Raw genomic sequence first — 24,001 nt, forward strand, 5'->3', positions numbered from 1 at the left:
TGCTGTTACTAGTTATTATTACTCTTATTTATACTGCTATACCAAGTTACATCTCACTTTACTATTTATACAACAGTCATCATAATTGGACATATATTATTTTATAAATCATACTATTTATTCGATTGTATACATCTCACAAGGAGTTTTATTACTTTGTATTGTTATTTTTGTCCTGAATAAAAAGTGTAATGTTTGGGGCAAATCCAACACAACCTTCACTTACTACCACTCTTCATATTTTCAAGCATGGTGGTGGTTGCATCATGTTATGGGTATGCTAGTTTTTTTAGGATAAAAAGAAACAGAATAGAGCTAAGCACAGGAAAAATCCTAGAGGAAAACCTGGTTCAGTCTGCTTTCCAACAGACACTGGGAGACAAATTCAACTTTCAGCAGGATAATAACCTAAAATACAAGGCCAAATATACACTGGAGTTGCTCACCAAGACAACATTTAATGTTCCTGAGTGGCCTGGTTACAGTTTTGACTTAAATCGTCTAGGAAATATATGGCAAGACTTGAAAATGGCTGTCCAGCAATGATCAACAATCAACTTGACAGAGAATTTAAAAAATAATAATGTCCAAATATTGTACAATCCAGGTGTGCAAAGCTCTTAGAAACGTACCCAGAATGACTCACAGCTGTAATTGGTGACAAATGTGATTCTAACATGTATTGACACAGGGAGTTGATTACTTATCTACTCAAGATATATCCATTGTTTTTTTTTTTCATTTTATTAATCCCACGTTTTAACACGACAAAATGTGGAAAAAGTAAAATAGTGTGAATACTTTCTGAAGGCACTGTGTTGTTTAATCCCCATCCACAAAATCCACACAGAAAGAAGTTATATGAAGTTATTATTCTGCCATCCAGAATACCATTAATGTCCATCATTTATTGATTCTCCATTCAGACAGAAGTTTATGTCAAATCACATTCAAACACTCTGAGCACATCAGGTTTTTTTTGGCAAGCTGTTGAGCAGTGGAGCCCGAGGCATCCACCACGTCTACTAGCCCCAGCTGTAGGAGTGTCCTGACCGCTTCTGCATGCTGCCCTATACACGCCATATGAAGAGCTGGGGGAAGCACAGAGAGACACAGGCAGTAGATTAATTAATCAATGTCAGATACTTGCTGGCGCAGAGATCTGCACATTGCACACACAGGGTAGAGGTCTTAATGGGTCCAACAGACCCAAAATTCAGAGACCCAACCCAGAACCCAAATTTTGTTCTCAGATCTGGGTCGAGTCTGATATAATTGCCACGGGTCTCGGGTGGATCCATCCTCTGCTAATTTAATGTGTGTGAGGTGATGAGAACTGAATGAGCTTGTAGCTTATGTCCAGCGGAAACTGGTTACCCCTGCTCACCTCACACGTGAAAGGAGCCTTGAACTAGGCTACTGTTGATTGATAAAATGGAGGCCTTTTTCATTAAAGTAAAATGAAAGTTAGAGGAGAAATAGCATAGTGAAAAGAAGGTGACAAGGGGAATGTCCTCAGGGACAAGTTTTAATATTGTAGTGGACAAAGATAAGAAGTGAGTTGGCTTGGCCAAATGGACTGAGTGCAACTCGCTATTCAGGTTTTTTAAATTTATTTTCATATTTATTATTATTATTGTATATCATTATTTTTGTAGGCCTGTTTAGGAATCTAAACCAGTTCTTTAAATATGCAAAAAGTGTTTTGTTTCATTATGTTGAGACATTTTTGTTGGCTAAATTAAGTTAACTGTCTTTTTTGACTTTGTACTCCGTATTTAGTTTAACAGAGGTTAAAAGTAGGCCTGTTGTAAAATAAATAGCTTTAGCCTATTGCTGTCATTTGATGGGTAGTTGCTACAATATAGGCCTAGTCTGTTCAAAACGTTTGTTAAGGTTTAAACCAGTTCTTTAAATATGACACAAGTGTTGTTTTTTTGCCAAATTAAGTTCCACCTGACGAGTATAAAGACATGCATGTCGGTGTTGGGAACATGGCAACAGCATACCTCTATCTTACTCTCTTGGGCTAGGCCCAAGCTTTTCTTCCTTTATATAGATGTTTTATAATATCATACAGTGGACGTCTAGGCCTGTATGCATGCAATGCCCTGATGCATTTAGCGCTCAAATCTCCAACAGTTAAATGGGGAGTTGGACAGTTAATGTTTGAGGACAGTAAAAACCAATGAAACAATAGGCTATGAAGTTTTGAATATGCTACCCTTCGAAACATAACACAGATTTGTTTTGTAATTTGTTATAGGCAGTTTTTAAGGACACGTAGGGCCTAAATGTGGATCATTTCGCCAATATCACTTGTTTATTGATGGAGCTGGCAGCGCCCAGTCTAAGGTTTCTTTCTCCCGCTCTTTCTACTCTCTGATCTGAACAGGTTTTTTGAAAATTACTTTATGCATATCAGGTCGGGTGGGAAAGCCCCAGATCCATTTTGGAACGGGTCCAACTTATTGGACCTGTGATGACCCCTAACACAGGGTGCCCGAGGACAGGATTCAATGACCTGCATTCAAGATCAACTGTACTTGTGACTGTATGGTGCAGCAGGTAGCCTAGTGGTTGGAGCGTTTGACCAATAACCGAAAGGTTGCAAGAGCAAATCCCCAAGCTGATAAGGTTAAAATCTGTCGTTCTTCCCCTGTACAAGGCAGTTAATCCACTGTTCCTAGGCCGTCATTGAAATAAGAATTTGTTCTTGACTGACTTGCTTATTTAAATAAAGGTAAAAAATGTTTTTAAATAGAGTGGTTTGAGAATTGGGTCTAGTGCCAGAACTACTTGCATACGCTAGACAGAAGTTATGTAATTAGAACGCATCCTGTTCCCTGTATTATGTAAACTTACATTTCCAGTTTTTCTTGTTGCACAAATTCAGATTTGGCCTGCAAGCAGTTGTTTTAATTAAAGTGTATTGCTACAAGCAAAGTGCAATTATCATAATGTAGAATTATACAGCATTTAGCCTCTACACAGGGGTTCCCAAACTTTTTCACTCTTCCAGCATTGGGAAACATCCCGCGCCACCCCTGCACAAGCACTGTTCATGATACAAACTGTTCACACCCCTCTTGTTGGTGGAGAGAATTTTGCAGGTTTAAAGCTTATTTCGTGCAATTCTACACATTTTGTCATGGGGTGCAAAGAAACTTTGCAGTCTTAAAGCAAATTGTCTTGCAATTCTATACATTTTCCCATGTTTAATGTGTATTCATGTGACAAATACATTTAAAAAACGTTAGCTGACATGGGCTAGTTGATTTGGTCATTTTGACAAGTTACAAATAGCTCCCTATGGTATGCGAAGACTAACATGACAAGAGGGACATGATGCACTTCCCAATTTTGAAATTACATCTTGTGCATTCTACTATTAAACGTTTCAGTTTAAAGCCAGATTGAGTTCCTTTAAAAAAAAAATGTAATAATATCCTTTTGGGGGGAGGGGTACCCGTGCCGAACCCTCGCCCCACAGTTTGGGAACTATTTCTCTACAGTACCTGTTCTTCCCTTTTTGTCCCTGACGTGAAGGTCTGCTCCTAATGTGAGGAGTGTTTTGATTGTGCTTGTGTGGCCCTCCTGAAAATATAAAATATCAGGCATGATATATTATTATGCACACAATTTGTCTTTATGTACAGGATAGGCCTGATAATAGATGTTTACAGAATAGAGCTCACCTTGGCAGCGTAGTGCAGGGAAGTGAGCTGCATGTCAGTGGCTGTCTGGTTCACGTCCACTCCGAGATCCCTCACTAGGAACTCTAGCGCCTCCTCCTGGGCTGTGACTGCAACCTGGTGCACCGGCTGGGCCCCGAGGATGTCTGCTGCAGTCGGAGAGGCCTGTGTGACACACGAGAATACAAGTATATACAGGTCAGTATCTTATTCAATGTCCAGAGGTACTGGAGTGGTTGAGGTGGATTAATTTTCCCAATGGGACTATGGTGGAATTTAAGTGAGATACAGACAAGTTGATATTTTGGTGCAAATTTCATTTATCTCAGATATGTTTTGATAGATGGAAATGTTATTTTCCTCCAGTCTCCAGTGTACCTGGTGCTTCTCTAGCAGTAGCTTGGCCACAGATATGTGTCCGTTCCTCACTGCGTCCATAAAGGGAGTGACCCCACAGCTGTCCCTGCCATCCGGAACATAACCACACCTGCAAACAGAGAAGTGAGGGTCAGTTAGCACTACACCCACACACACTTACACATGATCACATTAACACAGAGTAACAACACTGACACTCTAGCATGCCTTCTCATAAGTATACAAATCCTCTGAGAGACTATCCTAATTCATACATCCTCTCACACACAGACAAACATTGACACACACACCTCTGTACCAAGATGCTGACCACTTCTTCACAGCCATGCATCGCTGTAGGAACAGAGAATAGGTAATGAACCAGAATTGTTTTATGCATATTGTTCAAAACACCTGTGAATATGTCCAGACCTGTGACATGTCTGATTTGTTAGCACAGTGATTACCTGCAGTGTGCAGAGGAGTCCTCAGCGTCTTGCTCTCTGTACTCCAGACTTCCGGGTTGGCCAGTAGGAGGTGCTGTATGACTGCTGGGTCTCCCTCCCTGCAGTCGATGTGGAAGGAGTTCCAGCCGTCCTTGTTCTTCAGCGTGGGATCGGCCTTGTGGGACAGCAGTTCCTGGATCACACCCAGGTTCCTCCGGGTGCAGGCCATCATCAGAGGGGTCCTGAAAGTAAAGGTGGGTCACGATGGTGGACCAGAGTTGCACATATCTTGCATTTTGTGAGGTCATTTTTCGGTGAACTAATGTTTTTATTGGGTCACAAAGGCAATTACAATGAATATTTATTTTATTTTTACTCACCCTCCCACCCCAATTTTGTGTAGTATTTAATGATTTGTTATATTCATAGTAGTGTGTTGATAATGGTATACAACGCAGGCACGGTGATATTACATGGACCTATTAAAATAGGTCCTTCGAGCTGGATTTGAACCAGCGACCTAAGGATCTCAGCAGTAAGCCTCTACAGTCCTCCACTCTACCAACTGAACTGAAAAAAAACAATCCTCTCCAAATTCTGGTAGTCCATCCACGTTTCGGCCGGTTGCTTCCATTTGGTCTCTAATGAATTTGACTCTGGTGATTCAATTAATCTGTACCTATATAATCAATTGAAACCAGAACTTTAATTGAATCTTAGAACAACTTATTTGTTATTTGGTATACATGACACACACGCACACAAGGTCACCACTGCTGTTACTAGTTATTATTACTCTTATTTAAACTGCTATACCAAGTTACATCTCACTTTACTACTTATACAACAGTCATCATAATTGGACATATATTATTTTATAAATCATACTATTTATTCTATTGTATACATCTCACAAGGAGTTTTATTACTTTGTATTATTATTTTTTGGAATTGGCATTTGATTTTAGATTGATATTGTAATGCATTATTGAGGAGAGTTCGCGAGTAAGCATTTATGCAGATAACGAAAAAACTTGGAATTGATATGACATGGGCCGACGAAAATATTTTCCTTCAAGCAGGATTTGAAACAGCGACCTAAGGATTTCAGTGTTTTGCCTATACAGTCCTCCACTCTACCAACTGAGCTATCGAAGGGAGATGTACGTATTCAGAAAAAGCAGGATCGTATTCGTTAGTGCACAAGGTAGCAAAACGTTTTGCAACTGAAAAAAAACAAGCCTCTCAAAATTCTGGTAGTACTTCCCCGTTTCGGACGGTTGCTTCCATTTGGTCTCTAATGAATTTGATTCTGGTCATTCAATTAATCAGTACCTATATAATCAATTGAAACCAGAACTTTAATTGAATCTTAGAACAACTTATTTGTTATTTGGTATACATGACACACACGCACAAAAGGCATTTGACATTTGATTTTTGATTGATATTGTAATGCATTGTTGAGGAGAGTTAGCGAGTGAGCATTTATGCAGATAACAAAAAACTTGGAATTGATATGACATAGGCCGACGAAAATATTTTCCTTCGAGCCGGATTTGAACCAGCGACCTAAGGATTTCAGCATTTAGTCAGCATTTAGCCTCTACAGTCCTCCGCTCTACCAACTGAGCTATCGAAGGGAGATGTACATATTCAGAAAAAGCAGGATCGTATTCGTTAGTGCACAAGGTAGCAAAACGTTTTGCAACTGAAAAAAAACAAGCCTCTCCAAATTCTGGTAGTCCTTCCCCGTTTCGGCCGGTTGCTTCCATTTGGTCTCTTATGAATTTGACTCTGGTCATTCAATTAATCAGTACCTATATAATCAATTGAAACCAGAACTTTAATTGAATCTTAGAACAACTTATTTGTTATTTGGTATACATGACACACACGCACACAAGGTCACCACTGCTGTTACTAGTAATTATTACTCTATTTAAACTGCTATACCAAGTTACATCTCACTTTACTACTTATACAACAGTCATCATAATTGGACATATATTATTTTATAAATCATACTATTTATTCTAATGTATACATCTCACAAGGAGTTTTATTACTTTGTATTGTTATTTTTGCACTTGGCATTTGATTTTAGATTGATATTGTAATGCATTGTTGAGGAGAGTTTGCGAGTAAGCATTTAACGAAAGAACTTGGAATTGATATGACATGGGCCGACAAAAATATTTTCCTTCGAGCCGGATTTGAACCAGCGACCTAAGGATTTCAGCATTTAGCCTCTACAGTCCTCCGCTCTACCAAAACTGAGCTATCGAAGGGAGATGTACTTATCCAGAAAAAGCAGGATCGTATTCGTTAGTGCACAAGGTAGCAAAACGTTTAGCAACTGACAAAAAAACAAGCCTCTCCGAATTCTGGTAGTCCTTCCCGTTTCGGCCGGTTGCTTCCATTTGGTCTCTTATGAATTTGACTCTGGTCATTCAATTAATCAGTACCTATATAATCAATTGAAACCAGAACTTTAATTGAATCTTAGAACAACTTATTTGTTATTTGGTATACATGACACACACGCACACAAGGTCACCACTGCTGTTACTAGTAATTATTACTCTATTTAAACTGCTATACCAAGTTACATCTCACTTTACTACTTATACAACAGTCATCATAATTGGACATATATTATTTTATAAATCATAATATTTATTCTATTGTATACATCTCACAAGGAGTTTTATTACTTTGTATTGTTATTTTTGCACTTGGCATTTGATTTTAGATTGATATTGTAATGCATTGTTGAGGAGAGTTTGCGAGTAAGCATTTAACGAAAGAACTTGGAATTGATATGACATGGGCCGACAAAAATATTTTCCTTCGAGCCGGATTTGAACCAGCGACCTAAGGATTTCAGCATTTAGCCTCTACAGTCCTCCGCTCTACCAACTGAGCTATCGAAGGGAAATGTACGTATTCAGAAAAAGCAGAATCGTATTCATTAGTGCACAAGGTAGCAAAACGTTTAGCAACTGACAAAAAACAAGCCTCTCCGAATTCTGGTAGTCCTTCCCCGTTTCGGCCGGTTGCTTCCATTTGATTTCAGTATTTAGCATCTACAGTCCTCCGGTCTTACAACTGAGCTATCGAAGGGAAATATACGTATTCAGAAAAAGCAGGATCGTATTCGTTAGTGCACAAGGTAGCAAAACGTTAAGCAACTGACAAAAAACAAGCCTCTCCGAATTCTGGTAGTCCTTCCCCGTTTCGGCCGGTTGCTTCCATTTGATTTCAGTATTTAGCATCTACAGTCCTCCGGTCTCCCTATTTTATAAATCATAATATTTATTCTATTGTATACATCTCACAAGGAGTTTTATTACTTTGTATTGTTATTTTTGCACTTGGCATTTGATTTTAGATTGACATTGTAATGCATTGTTGAGGAGAGTTTGCGAGTAAGCATTTAACGAAAGAACTTGGAATTGATATGACATGGGCCGACGAAAATATTTTCCTTCGAGCCGGATTTGAACCAGCGACCTAAGGATTTCAGCATTTAGCCTCTACAGTCCTCCGCTCTACCAACTGAGCTATCGAAGGGAGATGAATGTATTCAGAAAAAGCAGAATCGTATTCATTAGTGCACAAGGTAGCAAAACGTTTAGCAACTGACAAAAAAACAAGCCTCTCCAAATTCTGGTAGTCCTTCCCCGTTTCGGCCGGTTGCTTCCATTTGATTTCAGTATTTAGCATCTACAGTCCTCCGGTCTTACAACTGAGCTATCGAAGGGAAATATACGTATTCAGAAAAAGCAGGATCGTATTCGTTAGTGCACAAGGTAGCAAAACGTTTAGCAACTGACAAAAAACAAGCCTCTCCGAATTCTGGTAGTCCTTCCCCGTTTCGGCCGGTTGCTTCCATTTGATTTCAGTATTTAGCATCTACAGTCCTCCGGTCTTACAACTGAGCTATCGAAGGGAAATATACGTATTCAGAAAAAGCAGGATCGTATTCGTTAGTGCACAAGGTAGCAAAACGTTTAGCAACTGACAAAAACAAGCCTCTCCGAATTCTGGTAGTCCTTCCCGTTTCGGCCGGTTGCTTCCATTTGATTTCAGTATTTAGCATCTACAGTCCTCCGGTCTTACAACTGAGCTATCGAAGGGAAATATACGTATTCAGAAAAAGCAGGATCGTATTCGTTAGTGCACAAGGTAGCAAAACGTTAAGCAACTGACAAAAAACAAGCCTCTCCAAATTCTGGTAGTCCTTCCCGTTTCGGCCGGTTGCTTCCATTTGGTCTCTAATGAATTTGACTCTGGTCATTCAATTAATCAGTACCTATATAATCAATTGAAACCAGAACTTTAATTGAATCTTAGAACAACTTATTTGTTATTTGGTATACATGACACACACGCACACAAGGTCACCACTGCTGTTACTAGTAATTATTACTCTATTTAAACTGCTATACCAAGTTACATCTCACTTTACTACTTATACAACAGTCATCATAATTGGACATATATTATTTTATAAATCATACTATTTATTCTAATGTATACATCTCACAAGGAGTTTTATTACTTTGTATTGTTATTTTTGCACTTGGCATTTGATTTTAGATTGATATTGTAATGCATTGTTGAGGAGAGTTTGCGAGTAAGCATTTAACGAAAGAACTTGGAATTGATATGACATGGGCCGACAAAAATATTTTCCTTCGAGCCGGATTTGAACCAGCGACCTAAGGATTTCAGCATTTAGCCTCTACAGTCCTCCGCTCTACCAACTGAGCTATCGAAGGGAGATGTACTTATCCAGAAAAAGCAGGATCGTATTCGTTAGTGCACAAGGTAGCAAAACGTTTAGCAACTGACAAAAAAACAAGCCTCTCCGAATTCTGGTAGTCCTTCCCCGTTTCGGCCGGTTGCTTCCATTTGGTCTCTTATGAATTTGACTCTGGTCATTCAATTAATCAGTACCTATATAATCAATTGAAACCAGAACTTTAATTGAATCTTAGAACAACTTATTTGTTATTTGGTATACATGACACACACGCACACAAGGTCACCACTGCTGTTACTAGTAATTATTACTCTATTTAAACTGCTATACCAAGTTACATCTCACTTTACTACTTATACAACAATCATCATAATTGGACATATATTATTTTATAAATCATAATATTTATTCTATTGTATACATCTCACAAGGAGTTTTATTACTTTGTATTGTTATTTTTGCACTTGGCATTTGATTTTAGATTGATATTGTAATGCATTGTTGAGGAGAGTTTGCGAGTAAGCATTTAACGAAAGAACTTGGAATTGATATGACATGGGCCGACAAAAATATTTTCCTTCGAGCCGGATTTGAACCAGCGACCTAAGGATTTCAGCATTTAGCCTCTACAGTCCTCCGCTCTACCAAAACTGAGCTATCGAAGGGAGATGTACTTATCCAGAAAAAGCAGGATCGTATTCGTTAGTGCACAAGGTAGCAAAACGTTTAGCAACTGACAAAAAAACAAGCCTCTCCGAATTCTGGTAGTCCTTCCCCGTTTCGGCCGGTTGCTTCCATTTGGTCTCTTATGAATTTGACTCTGGTCATTCAATTAATCAGTACCTATATAATCAATTGAAACCAGAACTTTAATTGAATCTTAGAACAACTTATTTGTTATTTGGTATACATGACACACACGCACACAAGGTCACCACTGCTGTTACTAGTAATTATTACTCTATTTAAACTGCTATACCAAGTTACATCTCACTTTACTACTTATACAACAATCATCATAATTGGACATATATTATTTTATAAATCATAATATTTATTCTATTGTATACATCTCACAAGGAGTTTTATTACTTTGTATTGTTATTTTTGCACTTGGCATTTGATTTTAGATTGATATTGTAATGCATTGTTGAGGAGAGTTTGCGAGTAAGCATTTAACGAAAGAACTTGGAATTGATATGACATGGGCCGACGAAAATATTTTCCTTCGAGCCGGATTTGAACCAGCGACCTAAGGATTTCAGCATTTAGCCTCTACAGTCCTTCGCTCTACCAACTGAGCTGTCGATGGGAGATGTACGTATTCAGAAAAAGCAGAATCGTATTCATTAGTGCACAAGGTAGCAAAACGTTTAGCAACTGACAAAAAGACAAGCCTCTCCAAATTCTGGTAGTCCTTCCCGTTTCGGCCGGTTGCTTCCATTTGATTTCAGTATTTAGCATCTACAGTCCTCCGGTCTTACAACTGAGCTATCGAAGGGAAATATACGTATTCAGAAAAAGCAGGATCGTATTCGTTAGTGCACAAGGTAGCAAAACGTTTAGCAACTGACAAAAAACAAGCCTCTCCGAATTCTGGTAGTCCTTCCCGTTTCGGCCGGTTGCTTCCATTTGATTTCAGTATTTAGCATCTACAGTCCTCCGGTCTTACAACTGAGCTATCGAAGGGAAATATACGTATTCAGAAAAAGCAGGATCGTATTCGTTAGTGCACAAGGTAGCAAAACGTTTAGCAACTGACAAAAACAAGCCTCTCCGAATTCTGGTAGTCCTTCCCGTTTCGGCCGGTTGCTTCCATTTGATTTCAGTATTTAGCATCTACAGTCCTCCGGTCTTACAACTGAGCTATCGAAGGGAAATATACGTATTCAGAAAAAGCAGGATCGTATTCGTTAGTGCACAAGGTAGCAAAACGTTAAGCAACTGACAAAAACAAGCCTCTCCAAATTCTGGTAGTCCTTCCCCGTTTCGGCCGGTTGCTTCCATTTGGTCTCTAATGAATTTGACTCTGGTCATTCAATTAATCAGTACCTATATAATCAATTGAAACCAGAACTTTAATTGAATCTTAGAACAACTTATTTGTTATTTGGTATACATGACACACACGCACACAAGGTCACCACTGCTGTTACTAGTAATTATTACTCTATTTAAACTGCTATACCAAGTTACATCTCACTTTACTACTTATACAACAGTCATCATAATTGGACATATATTATTTTATAAATCATACTATTTATTCTAATGTATACATCTCACAAGGAGTTTTATTACTTTGTATTGTTATTTTTGCACTTGGCATTTGATTTTAGATTGATATTGTAATGCATTGTTGAGGAGAGTTTGCGAGTAAGCATTTAACGAAAGAACTTGGAATTGATATGACATGGGCCGACAAAAATATTTTCCTTCGAGCCGGATTTGAACCAGCGACCTAAGGATTTCAGCATTTAGCCTCTACAGTCCTCCGCTCTACCAAAACTGAGCTATCGAAGGGAGATGTACTTATCCAGAAAAAAAGCAGGATCGTATTCGTTAGTGCACAAGGTAGCAAAACGTTTAGCAACTGACAAAAACAAGCCTCTCCGAATTCTGGTAGTCCTTCCCCGTTTCGGCCGGTTGCTTCCATTTGGTCTCTTATGAATTTGACTCTGGTCATTCAATTAATCAGTACCTATATAATCAATTGAAACCAGAACTTTAATTGAATCTTAGAACAACTTATTTGTTATTTGGTATACATGACACACACGCACACAAGGTCACCACTGCTGTTACTAGTAATTATTACTCTATTTAAACTGCTATACCAAGTTACATCTCACTTTACTACTTATACAACAGTCATCATAATTGGACATATATTATTTTATAAATCATAATATTTATTCTATTGTATACATCTCACAAGGAGTTTTATTACTTTGTATTGTTATTTTTGCACTTGGCATTTGATTTTAGATTGATATTGTAATGCATTGTTGAGGAGAGTTTGCGAGTAAGCATTTAACGAAAGAACTTGGAATTGATATGACATGGGCCGACGAAAATATTTTCCTTCGAGCCGGATTTGAACCAGCGACCTAAGGATTTCAGCATTTAGCCTCTACAGTCCTTCGCTCTACCAACTGAGCTGTCGATGGGAGATGTACGTATTCAGAAAAAGCAGAATCGTATTCATTAGTGCACAAGGTAGCAAAACGTTTAGCAACTGACAAAAAGACAAGCCTCTCCAAATTCTGGTAGTCCTTCCCCGTTTCGGCCGGTTGCTTCCATTTGATTTCAGTATTTAGCATCTACAGTCCTCCGGTCTTACAACTGAGCTATCGAAGGGAAATATACGTATTCAGAAAAAGCAGGATCGTATTCGTTAGTGCACAAGGTAGCAAAACGTTTAGCAACTGACAAAAAACAAGCCTCTCCGAATTCTGGTAGTCCTTCCCCGTTTCGGCCGGTTGCTTCCATTTGATTTCAGTATTTAGCATCTACAGTCCTCCGGTCTCCCTATTTTATAAATCATAATATTTATTCTATTGTATACATCTCACAAGGAGTTTTATTACTTTGTATTGTTATTTTTGCACTTGGCATTTGATTTTAGATTGACAATGTAATGCATTGTTGAGGAGAGTTTGCGAGTAAGCATTTAACGAAAGAACTTGGAATTGATATGACATGGGCCGACGAAAATATTTTCCTTCGAGCCGGATTTGAACCAGCGACCTAAGGATTTCAGCATTTAGCCTCTACAGTCCTCCGCTCTACCAACTGAGCTATCGAAGGGAGATGTACGTATTCAGAAAAAGCAGAATCGTATTCATTAGTGCACAAGGTAGCAAAACGTTTAGCAACTGACAAAAAAACAAGCCTCTCCAAATTCTGGTAGTCCTTCCCCGTTTCGGCCGGTTGCTTCCATTTGATTTCAGTATTTAGCATCTACAGTCCTCCGGTCTTACAACTGAGCTATCGAAGGGAAATATACGTATTCAGAAAAAGCAGGATCGTATTCGTTAGTGCACAAGGTAACAAAACGTTTAGCAACTGACAAAAAACAAGCCTCTCCGAATTCTGGTAGTCCTTCCCCGTTTCGGCCGGTTGCTTCCATTTGATTTCAGTATTTAGCATCTACAGTCCTCCGGTCTTACAACTGAGCTATCGAAGGGAAATATACGTATTCAGAAAAAGCAGGATCGTATTCGTTAGTGCACAAGGTAGCAAAACGTTTAGCAACTGACAAAAAACAAGCCTCTCCAAATTCTGGTAGTCCTTCCCGTTTCGGCCGGTTGCTTCCATTTGATTTCAGTATTTAGCATCTACAGTCCTCCGGTCTTACAACTGAGCTATCGAAGGGAAATATACGTATTCAGAAAAAGCAGGATCGTATTCGTTAGTGCACAAGGTAGCAAAACGTTTAGCAACTGACAAAAGCCTCTCCAAATTCTGGTAGTCCTTCCCCGTTTCGGCCGGTTGCTTCCATTTGGTCTCTTATGAATTTGACTCTGGTCATTCAATTAATCAGTACCTATATAATCAATTGAAACCAGAACTTTAATTGAATCTTAGAACAACTTATTTGTTATTTGGTATACATGACACACACGCACACAAGGTCACCACTGCTGTTACTAGTAATTATTACTCTATTTAAACTGCTATACCAAGTTACATCTCACTTTACTACTTATACAACAGTCATCATAATTGGACATATATTATTTTATAAATCATAATATTTATTCTAATGTATACATCTCACAAGGAGTTTTATTACTTTGTATTGTTATTTTTGCACTTGGCATTTGATTTTAGATTGATATTGTAATGCATTGTTGAGGAGAGTTTGCGAGTAAGCATTTAACGAAAGAACTTGGAATTGATATGACATGGGCCGACAAAAATATTTTCCTTCGAGCCGGATTTGAACCAGCGACCTAAGGATTTCAGCATTTAGCCTCTACAGTCCTCCGCTCTACCAACTGAGCTGTCGAAGGGAGATGTACGTATTCAGAAAAAGCAGAATCGTATTCATTAGTGCACAAGGTAGCAAAACGTTTAGCAACTGACAAAAAACAAGCCTCTCCAAATTCTGGTAGTCCTTCCCCGTTTCGGCCGGTTGCTTCCATTTGATTTCAGTATTTAGCATCTACAGTCCTCCGGTCTTACAACTGAGCTATCGAAGGGAAATATACGTATTCAGAAAAAGCAGGATCGTATTCGTTAGTGCACAAGGTAGCAAAACGTTTAGCAACTGACAAAAAACAAGCCTCTCCGAATTCTGGTAGTCCTTCCCGTTTCGGCCGGTTGCTTCCATTTGATTTCAGTATTTAGCATCTACAGTCCTCCGGTCTTACAACTGAGCTATCGAAGGGAAATATACGTATTCAGAAAAAGCAGGATCGTATTCGTTAGTGCACAAGGTAGCAAAACGTTTAGCAACTGACAAAAGCCTCTCCAAATTCTGGTAGTCCTTCCCGTTTCGGCCGGTTGCTTCCATTTGGTCTCTTATGAATTTGACTCTGGTCATTCAATTAATCAGTACCTATATAATCAATTGAAACCAGAACTTTAATTGAATCTTAGAACAACTTATTTGTTATTTGGTATACATGACACACACGCACACAAGGTCACCACTGCTGTTACTAGTAATTATTACTCTATTTAAACTGCTATACCAAGTTACATCTCACTTTACTACTTATACAACAGTCATCATAATTGGACATATATTATTTTATAAATCATAATATTTATTCTAATGTATACATCTCACAAGGAGTTTTATTACTTTGTATTGTTATTTTTGCACTTGGCATTTGATTTTAGATTGATATTGTAATGCATTGTTGAGGAGAGTTTGCGAGTAAGCATTTAACGAAAGAACTTGGAATTGATATGACATGGGCCGACGAAAATATTTTCCTTCGAGCCGGATTTGAACCAGCGACCTAAGGATTTCAGCATTTAGCCTCTACAGTCCTCCGCTCTACCAACTGAGCTGTCGAAGGGAGATGTACGTATTCAGAAAAAGCAGAATCGTATTCATTAGTGCACAAGGTAGCAAAACGTTTAGCAACTGACAAAAAAACAAGCCTCTCCAAATTCTGGTAGTCCTTCCCCGTTTCGGCCGGTTGCTTCCATTTGATTTCAGTATTTAGCATCTACAGTCCTCCGGTCTTACAACTGAGCTATCGAAGGGAAATATACGTATTCAGAAAAAGCAGGATCGTATTCGTTAGTGCACAAGGTAGCAAAACGTTTAGCAACTGACAAAAAACAAGCCTCTCCGAATTCTGGTAGTCCTTCCCCGTTTCGGCCGGTTGCTTCCATTTGGTCTCTTATGAATTTGACTCTGGTCATTCAATTAATCAGTACCTATATAATCAATTGAAACCAGAACTTTAATTGAATCTTAGAACAACTTATTTGTTATTTGGTATACATGACACACACGCACACAAGGTCACCACTGCTGTTACTAGTAATTATTACTCTATTTAAACTGCTATACCAAGTTACATCTCACTTTACTACTTATACAACAGTCATCATAATTGGACATATATTATTTTATAAATCATAATATTTATTCTAATGTATACATCTCACAAGGAGTTTTATTACTTTGTATTGTTATTTTTGCACTTGGCATTTGATTTTAGATTGATATTGTAATGCATTGTTGAGGAGAGTTTGCGAGTAAGCATTTAACGAAAGAACTTGGAATTGATATGACATGGGCCGACGAAAATATTTTCCTTCGAGCCGGATTTGAACCAGCGACCTAAGGATTTCAGCATTTAGCCTCTACAGTCCTCCGCTCTACCAACTGAGCTGTTGAAGGGAGATGTACGTATTCAGAAAAAGCAGAATCGTATTCATTAGTGCACAAGGTAGCAAAACGTTTAGCAACTGACAAAAAAACAAGCCTCTCCAAATTCTGGTAGTCCTTCCCGTTTCGGCCGGTTGCTTCCATTTGATTTCAGTATTTAGCATCTACAGTCCTCCGGTCTTACAACTGAGCTATCGAAGGGAAATATACGTATTCAGAAAAAGCAGGATCGTATTCGTTAGTGCACAAGGTAGCAAAACGTTTAGCAACTGACAAAAAACAAGCCTCTCCGAATTCTGGTAGTCCTTCCCGTTTCGGCCGGTTGCTTCCATTTGATTTCAGTATTTAGCATCTACAGTCCTCCGGTCTTACAACTGAGCTATCGAAGGGAAATATACGTATTCAGAAAAAGCAGGATCGTATTCGTTAGTGCACAAGGTAGCAAAACGTTTAGCAACTGACAAAAAAAGCCTCTCCAAATTCTGGTAGTCCTTCCCCGTTTCGGCCGGTTGCTTCCATTTGGTCTCTTATGAATTTGACTCTGGTCATTCAATTAATCAGTACCTATATAATCAATTGAAACCAGAACTTTAATTGAATCTTAGAACAACTTATTTGTTATTTGGTATACATGACACACACGCACACAAGGTCACCACTGCTGTTACTAGTAATTATTACTCTATTTAAACTGCTATACCAAGTTACATCTCACTTTACTACTTATACAACAGTCATCATAATTGGACATATATTATTTTATAAATCATAATATTTATTCTAATGTATACATCTCACAAGGAGTTTTATTACTTTGTATTGTTATTTTTGCACTTGGCATTTGATTTTAGATTGATATTGTAATGCATTGTTGAGGAGAGTTTGCGAGTAAGCATTTAACGAAAGAACTTGGAATTGATATGACATGGGCCGACGAAAATATTTTCCTTCGAGCCGGATTTGAACCAGCGACCTAAGGATTTCAGCATTTAGCCTCTACAGTCCTCCGCTCTACCAACTGAGCTGTCGAAGGGAGATGTACGTATTCAGAAAAAGCAGAATCGTATTCATTAGTGCACAAGGTAGCAAAACGTTTAGCAACTGACAAAAAAACAAGCCTCTCCAAATTCTGGTAGTCCTTCCCCGTTTCGGCCGGTTGCTTCCATTTGATTTCAGTATTTAGCATCTACAGTCCTCCGGTCTTACAACTGAGCTATCGAAGGGAAATATACGTATTCAGAAAAAGCAGGATCGTATTCGTTAGTGCACAAGGTAGCAAAACGTTTAGCAACTGACAAAAGCCTCTCCAAATTCTGGTAGTCCTTCCCCGTTTCGGCCGGTTGCTTCCATTTGGTCTCTTATGAATTTGACTCTGGTCATTCAATTAATCAGTACCTATATAATCAATTGAAACCAGAACTTTAATTGAATCTTAGAACAACTTATTTGTTATTTGGTATACATGACACACACGCACACAAGGTCACCACTGCTGTTACTAGTAATTATTACTCTATTTAAACTGCTATACCAAGTTACATCTCACTTTACTACTTATACAACAGTCATCATAATTGGACATATATTATTTTATAAATCATAATATTTATTCTAATGTATACATCTCACAAGGAGTTTTATTACTTTGTATTGTTATTTTTGCACTTGGCATTTGATTTTAGATTGATATTGTAATGCATTGTTGAGGAGAGTTTGCGAGTAAGCATTTAACGAAAGAACTTGGAATTGATATGACATGGGCCGACGAAAATATTTTCCTTCGAGCCGGATTTGAACCAGCGACCTAAGGATTTCAGCATTTAGCCTCTACAGTCCTCCGCTCTACCAACTGAGCTGTCGAAGGGAGATGTACGTATTCAGAAAAAGCAGAATCGTATTCATTAGTGCACAAGGTAGCAAAACGTTTAGCAACTGACAAAAAAACAAGCCTCTCCAAATTCTGGTAGTCCTTCCCGTTTCGGCCGGTTGCTTCCATTTGATTTCAGTATTTAGCATCTACAGTCCTCCGGTCTTACAACTGAGCTATCGAAGGGAAATATACGTATTCAGAAAAAGCAGGATCGTATTCGTTAGTGCACAAGGTAGCAAAACGTTTAGCAACTGACAAAAAACAAGCCTCTCCGAATTCTGGTAGTCCTTCCCCGTTTCGGCCGGTTGCTTCCATTTGATTTCAGTATTTAGCATCTACAGTCCTCCGGTCTTACAACTGAGCTATCGAAGGGAAATATACGTATTCAGAAAAAGCAGGATCGTATTCGTTAGTGCACAAGGTAGCAAAACGTTTAGCAACTGACAAAAGCCTCTCCAAATTCTGGTAGTCCTTCCCCGTTTCGGCCGGTTGCTTCCATTTGGTCTCTTATGAATTTGACTCTGGTCATTCAATTAATCAGTACCTATATAATCAATTGAAACCAGAACTTTAATTGAATCTTAGAACAACTTATTTGTTATTTGGTATACATGACACACACGCACACAAGGTCACCACTGCTGTTACTAGTAATTATTACTCTATTTAAACTGCTATACCAAGTTACATCTCACTTTACTACTTATACAACAGTCATCATAATTGGACATATATTATTTTATAAATCATAATATTTATTCTAATGTATACATCTCACAAGGAGTTTTATTACTTTGTATTGTTATTTTTGCACTTGGCATTTGATTTTAGATTGATATTGTAATGCATTGTTGAGGAGAGTTTGCGAGTAAGCATTTAACGAAAGAACTTGGAATTGATATGACATGGGCCGACGAAAATATTTTCCTTCGAGCCGGATTTGAACCAGCGACCTAAGGATTTCAGCATTTAGCCTCTACAGTCCTCCGCTCTACCAACTGAGCTGTCGAAGGGAGATGTACGTATTCAGAAAAAGCAGAATCGTATTCATTAGTGCACAAGGTAGCAAAACGTTTAGCAACTGACAAAAAGACAAGCCTCTCCAAATTCTGGTAGTCCTTCCCGTTTCGGCCGGTTGCTTCCATTTGATTTCAGTATTTAGCATCTACAGTCCTCCGGTCTTACAACTGAGCTATCGAAGGGAAATATACGTATTCAGAAAAAGCAGGATCGTATTCGTTAGTGCACAAGGTAGCAAAACGTTTAGCAACTGACAAAAGCCTCTCCAAATTCTGGTAGTCCTTCCCCGTTTCGGCCGGTTGCTTACATTTGGTCTCTTATGAATTTGACTCTGGTCATTCAATTAATCAGTACCTATATAATCAATTGAAACCAGAACTTTAATTGAATCTTAGAACAACTTATTTGTTATTTGGTATACATGACACACACGCACACAAGGTCACCACTGCTGTTACTAGTAATTATTACTCTATTTAAACTGCTATACCAAGTTACATCTCACTTTACTACTTATACAACAGTCATCATAATTGGACATATATTATTTTATAAATCATAATATTTATTCTAATGTATACATCTCACAAGGAGTTTTATTACTTTGTATTGTTATTTTTGCACTTGGCATTTGATTTTAGATTGATATTGTAATGCATTGTTGAGGAGAGTTTGCGAGTAAGCATTTAACGAAAGAACTTGGAATTGATATGACATGGGCCGACGAAAATATTTTCCTTCGAGCCGGATTTGAACCAGCGACCTAAGGATTTCAGCATTTAGCCTCTACAGTCCTCCGCTCTACCAACTGAGCTGTCGAAGGGAGATGTACGTATTCAGAAAAAGCAGAATCGTATTCATTAGTGCACAAGGTAGCAAAACGTTTAGCAACTGACAAAAAGACAAGCCTCTCCAAATTCTGGTAGTCCTTCCCCGTTTCGGCCGGTTGCTTCCATTTGATTTCAGTATTTAGCATCTACAGTCCTCCGGTCTTACAACTGAGCTATCGAAGGGAAATATACGTATTCAGAAAAAGCAGGATCGTATTCGTTAGTGCACAAGGTAGCAAAACGTTTAGCAACTGACAAAAAACAAGCCTCTCCAAATTCTGGTAGTCCTTCCCCGTTTCGGCCGGTTGCTTCCATTTGGTCTCTTATGAATTTGACTCTGGTCATTCAATTAATCAGTACCTATATAATCAATTGAAACCAGAACTTTAATTGAATCTTAGAACAACTTATTTGTTATTTGGAAAACATGACACACACGCACACAAGGTCACCACTGCTGTTACTAGTAATTATTACTCTATTTAAACTGCTATACCAAGTTACATCTCACTTTACTACTTATACAACAGTCATCATAATTGGACATATATTATTTTATAAATCATAATATTTATTCTATTGTATACATCTCACAAGGAGTTTTATTACTTTGTATTGTTATTTTTGCACTTGGCATTTGATTTTAGATTGATATTGTAATGCATTGTTGAGGAGAGTTTGCGAGTAAGCATTTAACGAAAGAACTTGGAATTGATATGACATGGGCCGACGAAAATATTTTCCTTCGAGCCGGATTTGAACCAGCGACCTAAGGATTTCAGCATTTAGCCTCTACAGTCCTTCGCTCTACCAACTGAGCTGTCGAAGGGAGATGTACGTATTCAGAAAAAGCAGAATCGTATTCATTAGTGCACAAGGTAGCAAAACGTTTAGCAACTGACAAAAGACAAGCCTCTCCAAATTCTGGTAGTCCTTCCCGTTTCGGCCGGTTGCTTCCATTTGATTTCAGTATTTAGCATCTACAGTCCTCCGGTCTTACAACTGAGCTATCGAAGGGAAATGTACATATTCAGAAAAAGCAGAATCGTATTCATTAGTGCACAAGGTAGCAAAACGTTTAGCAACTGACAAAAAACAAGCCTCTCCGAATTCTGGTAGTCCTTCCCCGTTTCGGCCGGTTGCTTCCATTTGATTTCAGTATTTAGCATCTACAGTCCTCCGGTCTTACAACTGAGCTATCGAAGGGAAATATACGTATTCAGAAAAAGCAGGATCGTATTCGTTAGTGCACAAGGTAGCAAAACGTTTAGCAACTGACAAAAAAAAGCCTCTCCAAATTCTGGTAGTCCTTCCCCGTTTCGGCCGGTTGCTTCCATTTGGTCTCTTATGAATTTGACTCTGGTCATTCAATTAATCAGTACCTATATAATCAATTGAAACCAGAACTTTAATTGAATCTTAGAACAACTTATTTGTTATTTGGTATACATGACACACACGCACACAAGGTCACCACTGCTGTTACTAGTAATTATTACTCTATTTAAACTGCTATACCAAGTTACATCTCACTTTACTACTTATACAACAGTCATCATAATTGGACATATATTATTTTATAAATCATAATATTTATTCTAATGTATACATCTCACAAGGAGTTTTATTACTTTGTATTGTTATTTTTGCACTTGGCATTTGATTTTAGATTGATATTGTAATGCATTGTTGAGGAGAGTTTGCGAGTAAGCATTTAACGAAAGAACTTGGAATTGATATGACATGGGCCGACGAAAATATTTTCCTTCGAGCCGGATTTGAACCAGCGACCTAAGGATTTCAGCATTTAGCCTCTACAGTCCTCCGCTCTACCAACTGAGCTGTCGAAGGGAGATGTACGTATTCAGAAAAAGCAGAATCGTATTCATTAGTGCACAAGGTAGCAAAACGTTTAGCAACTGACAAAAGACAAGCCTCTCCAAATTCTGGTAGTCCTTCCCCGTTTCGGCCGGTTGCTTCCATTTGATTTCAGTATTTAGCATCTACAGTCCTCCGGTCTTACAACTGAGCTATCGAAGGGAAATATACGTATTCAGAAAAAGCAGGATCGTATTCGTTAGTGCACAAGGTAGCAAAACGTTTAGCAACTGACAAAAAACAAGCCTCTCCAAATTCTGGTAGTCCTTCCCCGTTTCGGCCGGTTGCTTCCATTTGGTCTCTTATGAATTTGACTCTGGTCATTCAATTAATCAGTACCTATATAATCAATTGAAACCAGAACTTTAATTGAATCTTAGAACAACTTATTTGTTATTTGGAAAACATGACACACACGCACACAAGGTCACCACTGCTGTTACTAGTAATTATTACTCTATTTAAACTGCTATACCAAGTTACATCTCACTTTACTACTTATACAACAGTCATCATAATTGGACATATATTATTTTATAAATCATAATATTTATTCTATTGTATACATCTCACAAGGAGTTTTATTACTTTGTATTGTTATTTTTGCACTTGGCATTTGATTTTAGATTGATATTGTAATGCATTGTTGAGGAGAGTTTGCGAGTAAGCATTTAACGAAAGAACTTGGAATTGATATGACATGGGCCGACGAAAATATTTTCCTTCGAGCCGGATTTGAACCAGCGACCTAAGGATTTCAGCATTTAGCCTCTACAGTCCTTCGCTCTACCAACTGAGCTGTCGAAGGGAGATGTACGTATTCAGAAAAAGCAGAATCGTATTCATTAGTGCACAAGGTAGCAAAACGTTTAGCAACTGACAAAAAGACAAGCCTCTCCAAATTCTGGTAGTCCTTCCCCGTTTCGGCCGGTTGCTTCCATTTGATTTCAGTATTTAGCATCTACAGTCCTCCGGTCTTACAACTGAGCTATCGAAGGGAAATGTACATATTCAGAAAAAGCAGAATCGTATTCATTAGTGCACAAGGTAGCAAAACGTTTAGCAACTGACAAAAACAAGCCTCTCCGAATTCTGGTAGTCCTTCCCGTTTCGGCCGGTTGCTTCCATTTGATTTCAGTATTTAGCATCTACAGTCCTCCGGTCTTACAACTGAGCTATCGAAGGGAAATATACGTATTCAGAAAAAGCAGGATCGTATTCGTTAGTGCACAAGGTAGCAAAACGTTTAGCAACTGACAAAAAACAAGCCTCTCCAAATTCTGGTAGTCCTTCCCCGTTTCGGCCGGTTGCTTCCATTTGGTCTCTTATGAATTTGACTCTGGTCATTCAATTAATCAGTACCTATATAATCAATTGAAACCAGAACTTTAATTGAATCTTAGAACAACTTATTTGTTATTTGGTATACATGACACACACGCACACAAGGTCACCACTGCTGTTACTAGTAATTATTACTCTATTTAAACTGCTATACCAAGTTACATCTCACTTTACTACTTATACAACAGTCATCATAATTGGACATATATTATTTTATAAATCATAATATTTATTCTAATGTATACATCTCACAAGGAGTTTTATTACTTTGTATTGTTATTTTTGCACTTGGCATTTGATTTTAGATTGATATTGTAATGCATTGTTGAGGAGAGTTTGCGAGTAAGCATTTAACGAAAGAACTTGGAATTGATATGACATGGGCCGACGAAAATATTTTCCTTCGAGCCGGATTTGAACCAGCGACCTAAGGATTTCAGCATTTAGCCTCTACAGTCCTCCGCTCCACCAACTGAGCTATCGAAGGGAGCTGTATGTCTTCGTAAAAATCAGAATCGTATTCGTTAGTGCACAAGGTAGCAAAACGTTTAGCAACTGACAAAAAACAAGCCTCTCCAAATTCTGGTAGTCCTTCTTCGTTTCGGCCGGTTGCTTCCATTTGATTTCAGTATTTAGCATCTACAGTCCTCCGGTCTTACAACTGAGCTATCGAAGGGAGATGTACGTATTCAGACAAAGCAGGATCGTATTCGTTAGTGCACAAGGTAGCAAAACGTTTAGCAACTGACAAAAAAACAAGCCTCTCCGAATTCTGGTAGTCCTTCCCCGTTTCGGCCGGTTGCTTCCATTTGGTCTCTTATGAATTTGACTCTGGTCATTCAATTAATCAGTACCAATATAATCAATTGAAACCAGAACTTTAATTGAATCTTAGAACAACTTATTTGTTATTTGGTATACATGGCACACA

At 38.3% G+C, this 24,001-nt stretch overlaps 1 protein-coding gene and 5 non-coding genes across 6 annotated transcripts; all 6 read right to left on the reverse strand.

Annotated features, from left to right (window-relative positions):
* Nucleotides 1-735: 735 nt before the first annotated feature.
* LOC135515103 (ankyrin repeat domain-containing protein 16-like) lies at nucleotides 736-5,107 on the reverse strand. The gene is given in 8 exon segments (XM_064938932.1): nucleotides 736-970; nucleotides 973-1,091; nucleotides 3,519-3,597; nucleotides 3,699-3,860; nucleotides 4,074-4,182; nucleotides 4,364-4,406; nucleotides 4,520-4,740; nucleotides 5,061-5,107. Coding segments are annotated over 8 exon segments (816 nt in total). The 3' UTR covers nucleotides 736-934.
* Nucleotides 5,108-6,042: 935 nt separating this feature from the next.
* trnay-gua (transfer RNA tyrosine (anticodon GUA)) lies at nucleotides 6,043-6,141 on the reverse strand. The gene is made up of 2 exons: nucleotides 6,105-6,141; nucleotides 6,043-6,078 (listed from the first exon to the last, which is right to left on the reverse strand). It is a non-coding gene; the product is annotated as a tRNA-Tyr (tRNA).
* A 1,206-nt stretch (nucleotides 6,142-7,347) lies between these two features.
* trnay-gua (transfer RNA tyrosine (anticodon GUA)) lies at nucleotides 7,348-7,435 on the reverse strand. The gene is given in 2 exon segments: nucleotides 7,348-7,383; nucleotides 7,399-7,435. It is a non-coding gene; the product is annotated as a tRNA-Tyr (tRNA).
* A 551-nt stretch (nucleotides 7,436-7,986) lies between these two features.
* On the reverse strand, nucleotides 7,987-8,074 carry trnay-gua (transfer RNA tyrosine (anticodon GUA)). The gene is given in 2 exon segments: nucleotides 7,987-8,022; nucleotides 8,038-8,074. It is a non-coding gene; the product is annotated as a tRNA-Tyr (tRNA).
* A 1,123-nt stretch (nucleotides 8,075-9,197) lies between these two features.
* trnay-gua (transfer RNA tyrosine (anticodon GUA)) lies at nucleotides 9,198-9,285 on the reverse strand. Its single transcript is given in 2 exon segments — nucleotides 9,198-9,233; nucleotides 9,249-9,285. It is a non-coding gene; the product is annotated as a tRNA-Tyr (tRNA).
* Nucleotides 9,286-12,991: 3,706 nt separating this feature from the next.
* trnay-gua (transfer RNA tyrosine (anticodon GUA)) lies at nucleotides 12,992-13,079 on the reverse strand. The gene is given in 2 exon segments: nucleotides 12,992-13,027; nucleotides 13,043-13,079. It is a non-coding gene; the product is annotated as a tRNA-Tyr (tRNA).
* Between the last annotated feature and the right edge of the window lie 10,922 nt (nucleotides 13,080-24,001).

The sequence above is a fragment of the Oncorhynchus masou genome, chromosome 26 (assembly GCF_036934945.1).
Source record: "Oncorhynchus masou masou isolate Uvic2021 chromosome 26, UVic_Omas_1.1, whole genome shotgun sequence".
Classification (NCBI taxonomy): domain Eukaryota; kingdom Metazoa; phylum Chordata; class Actinopteri; order Salmoniformes; family Salmonidae; genus Oncorhynchus; species Oncorhynchus masou.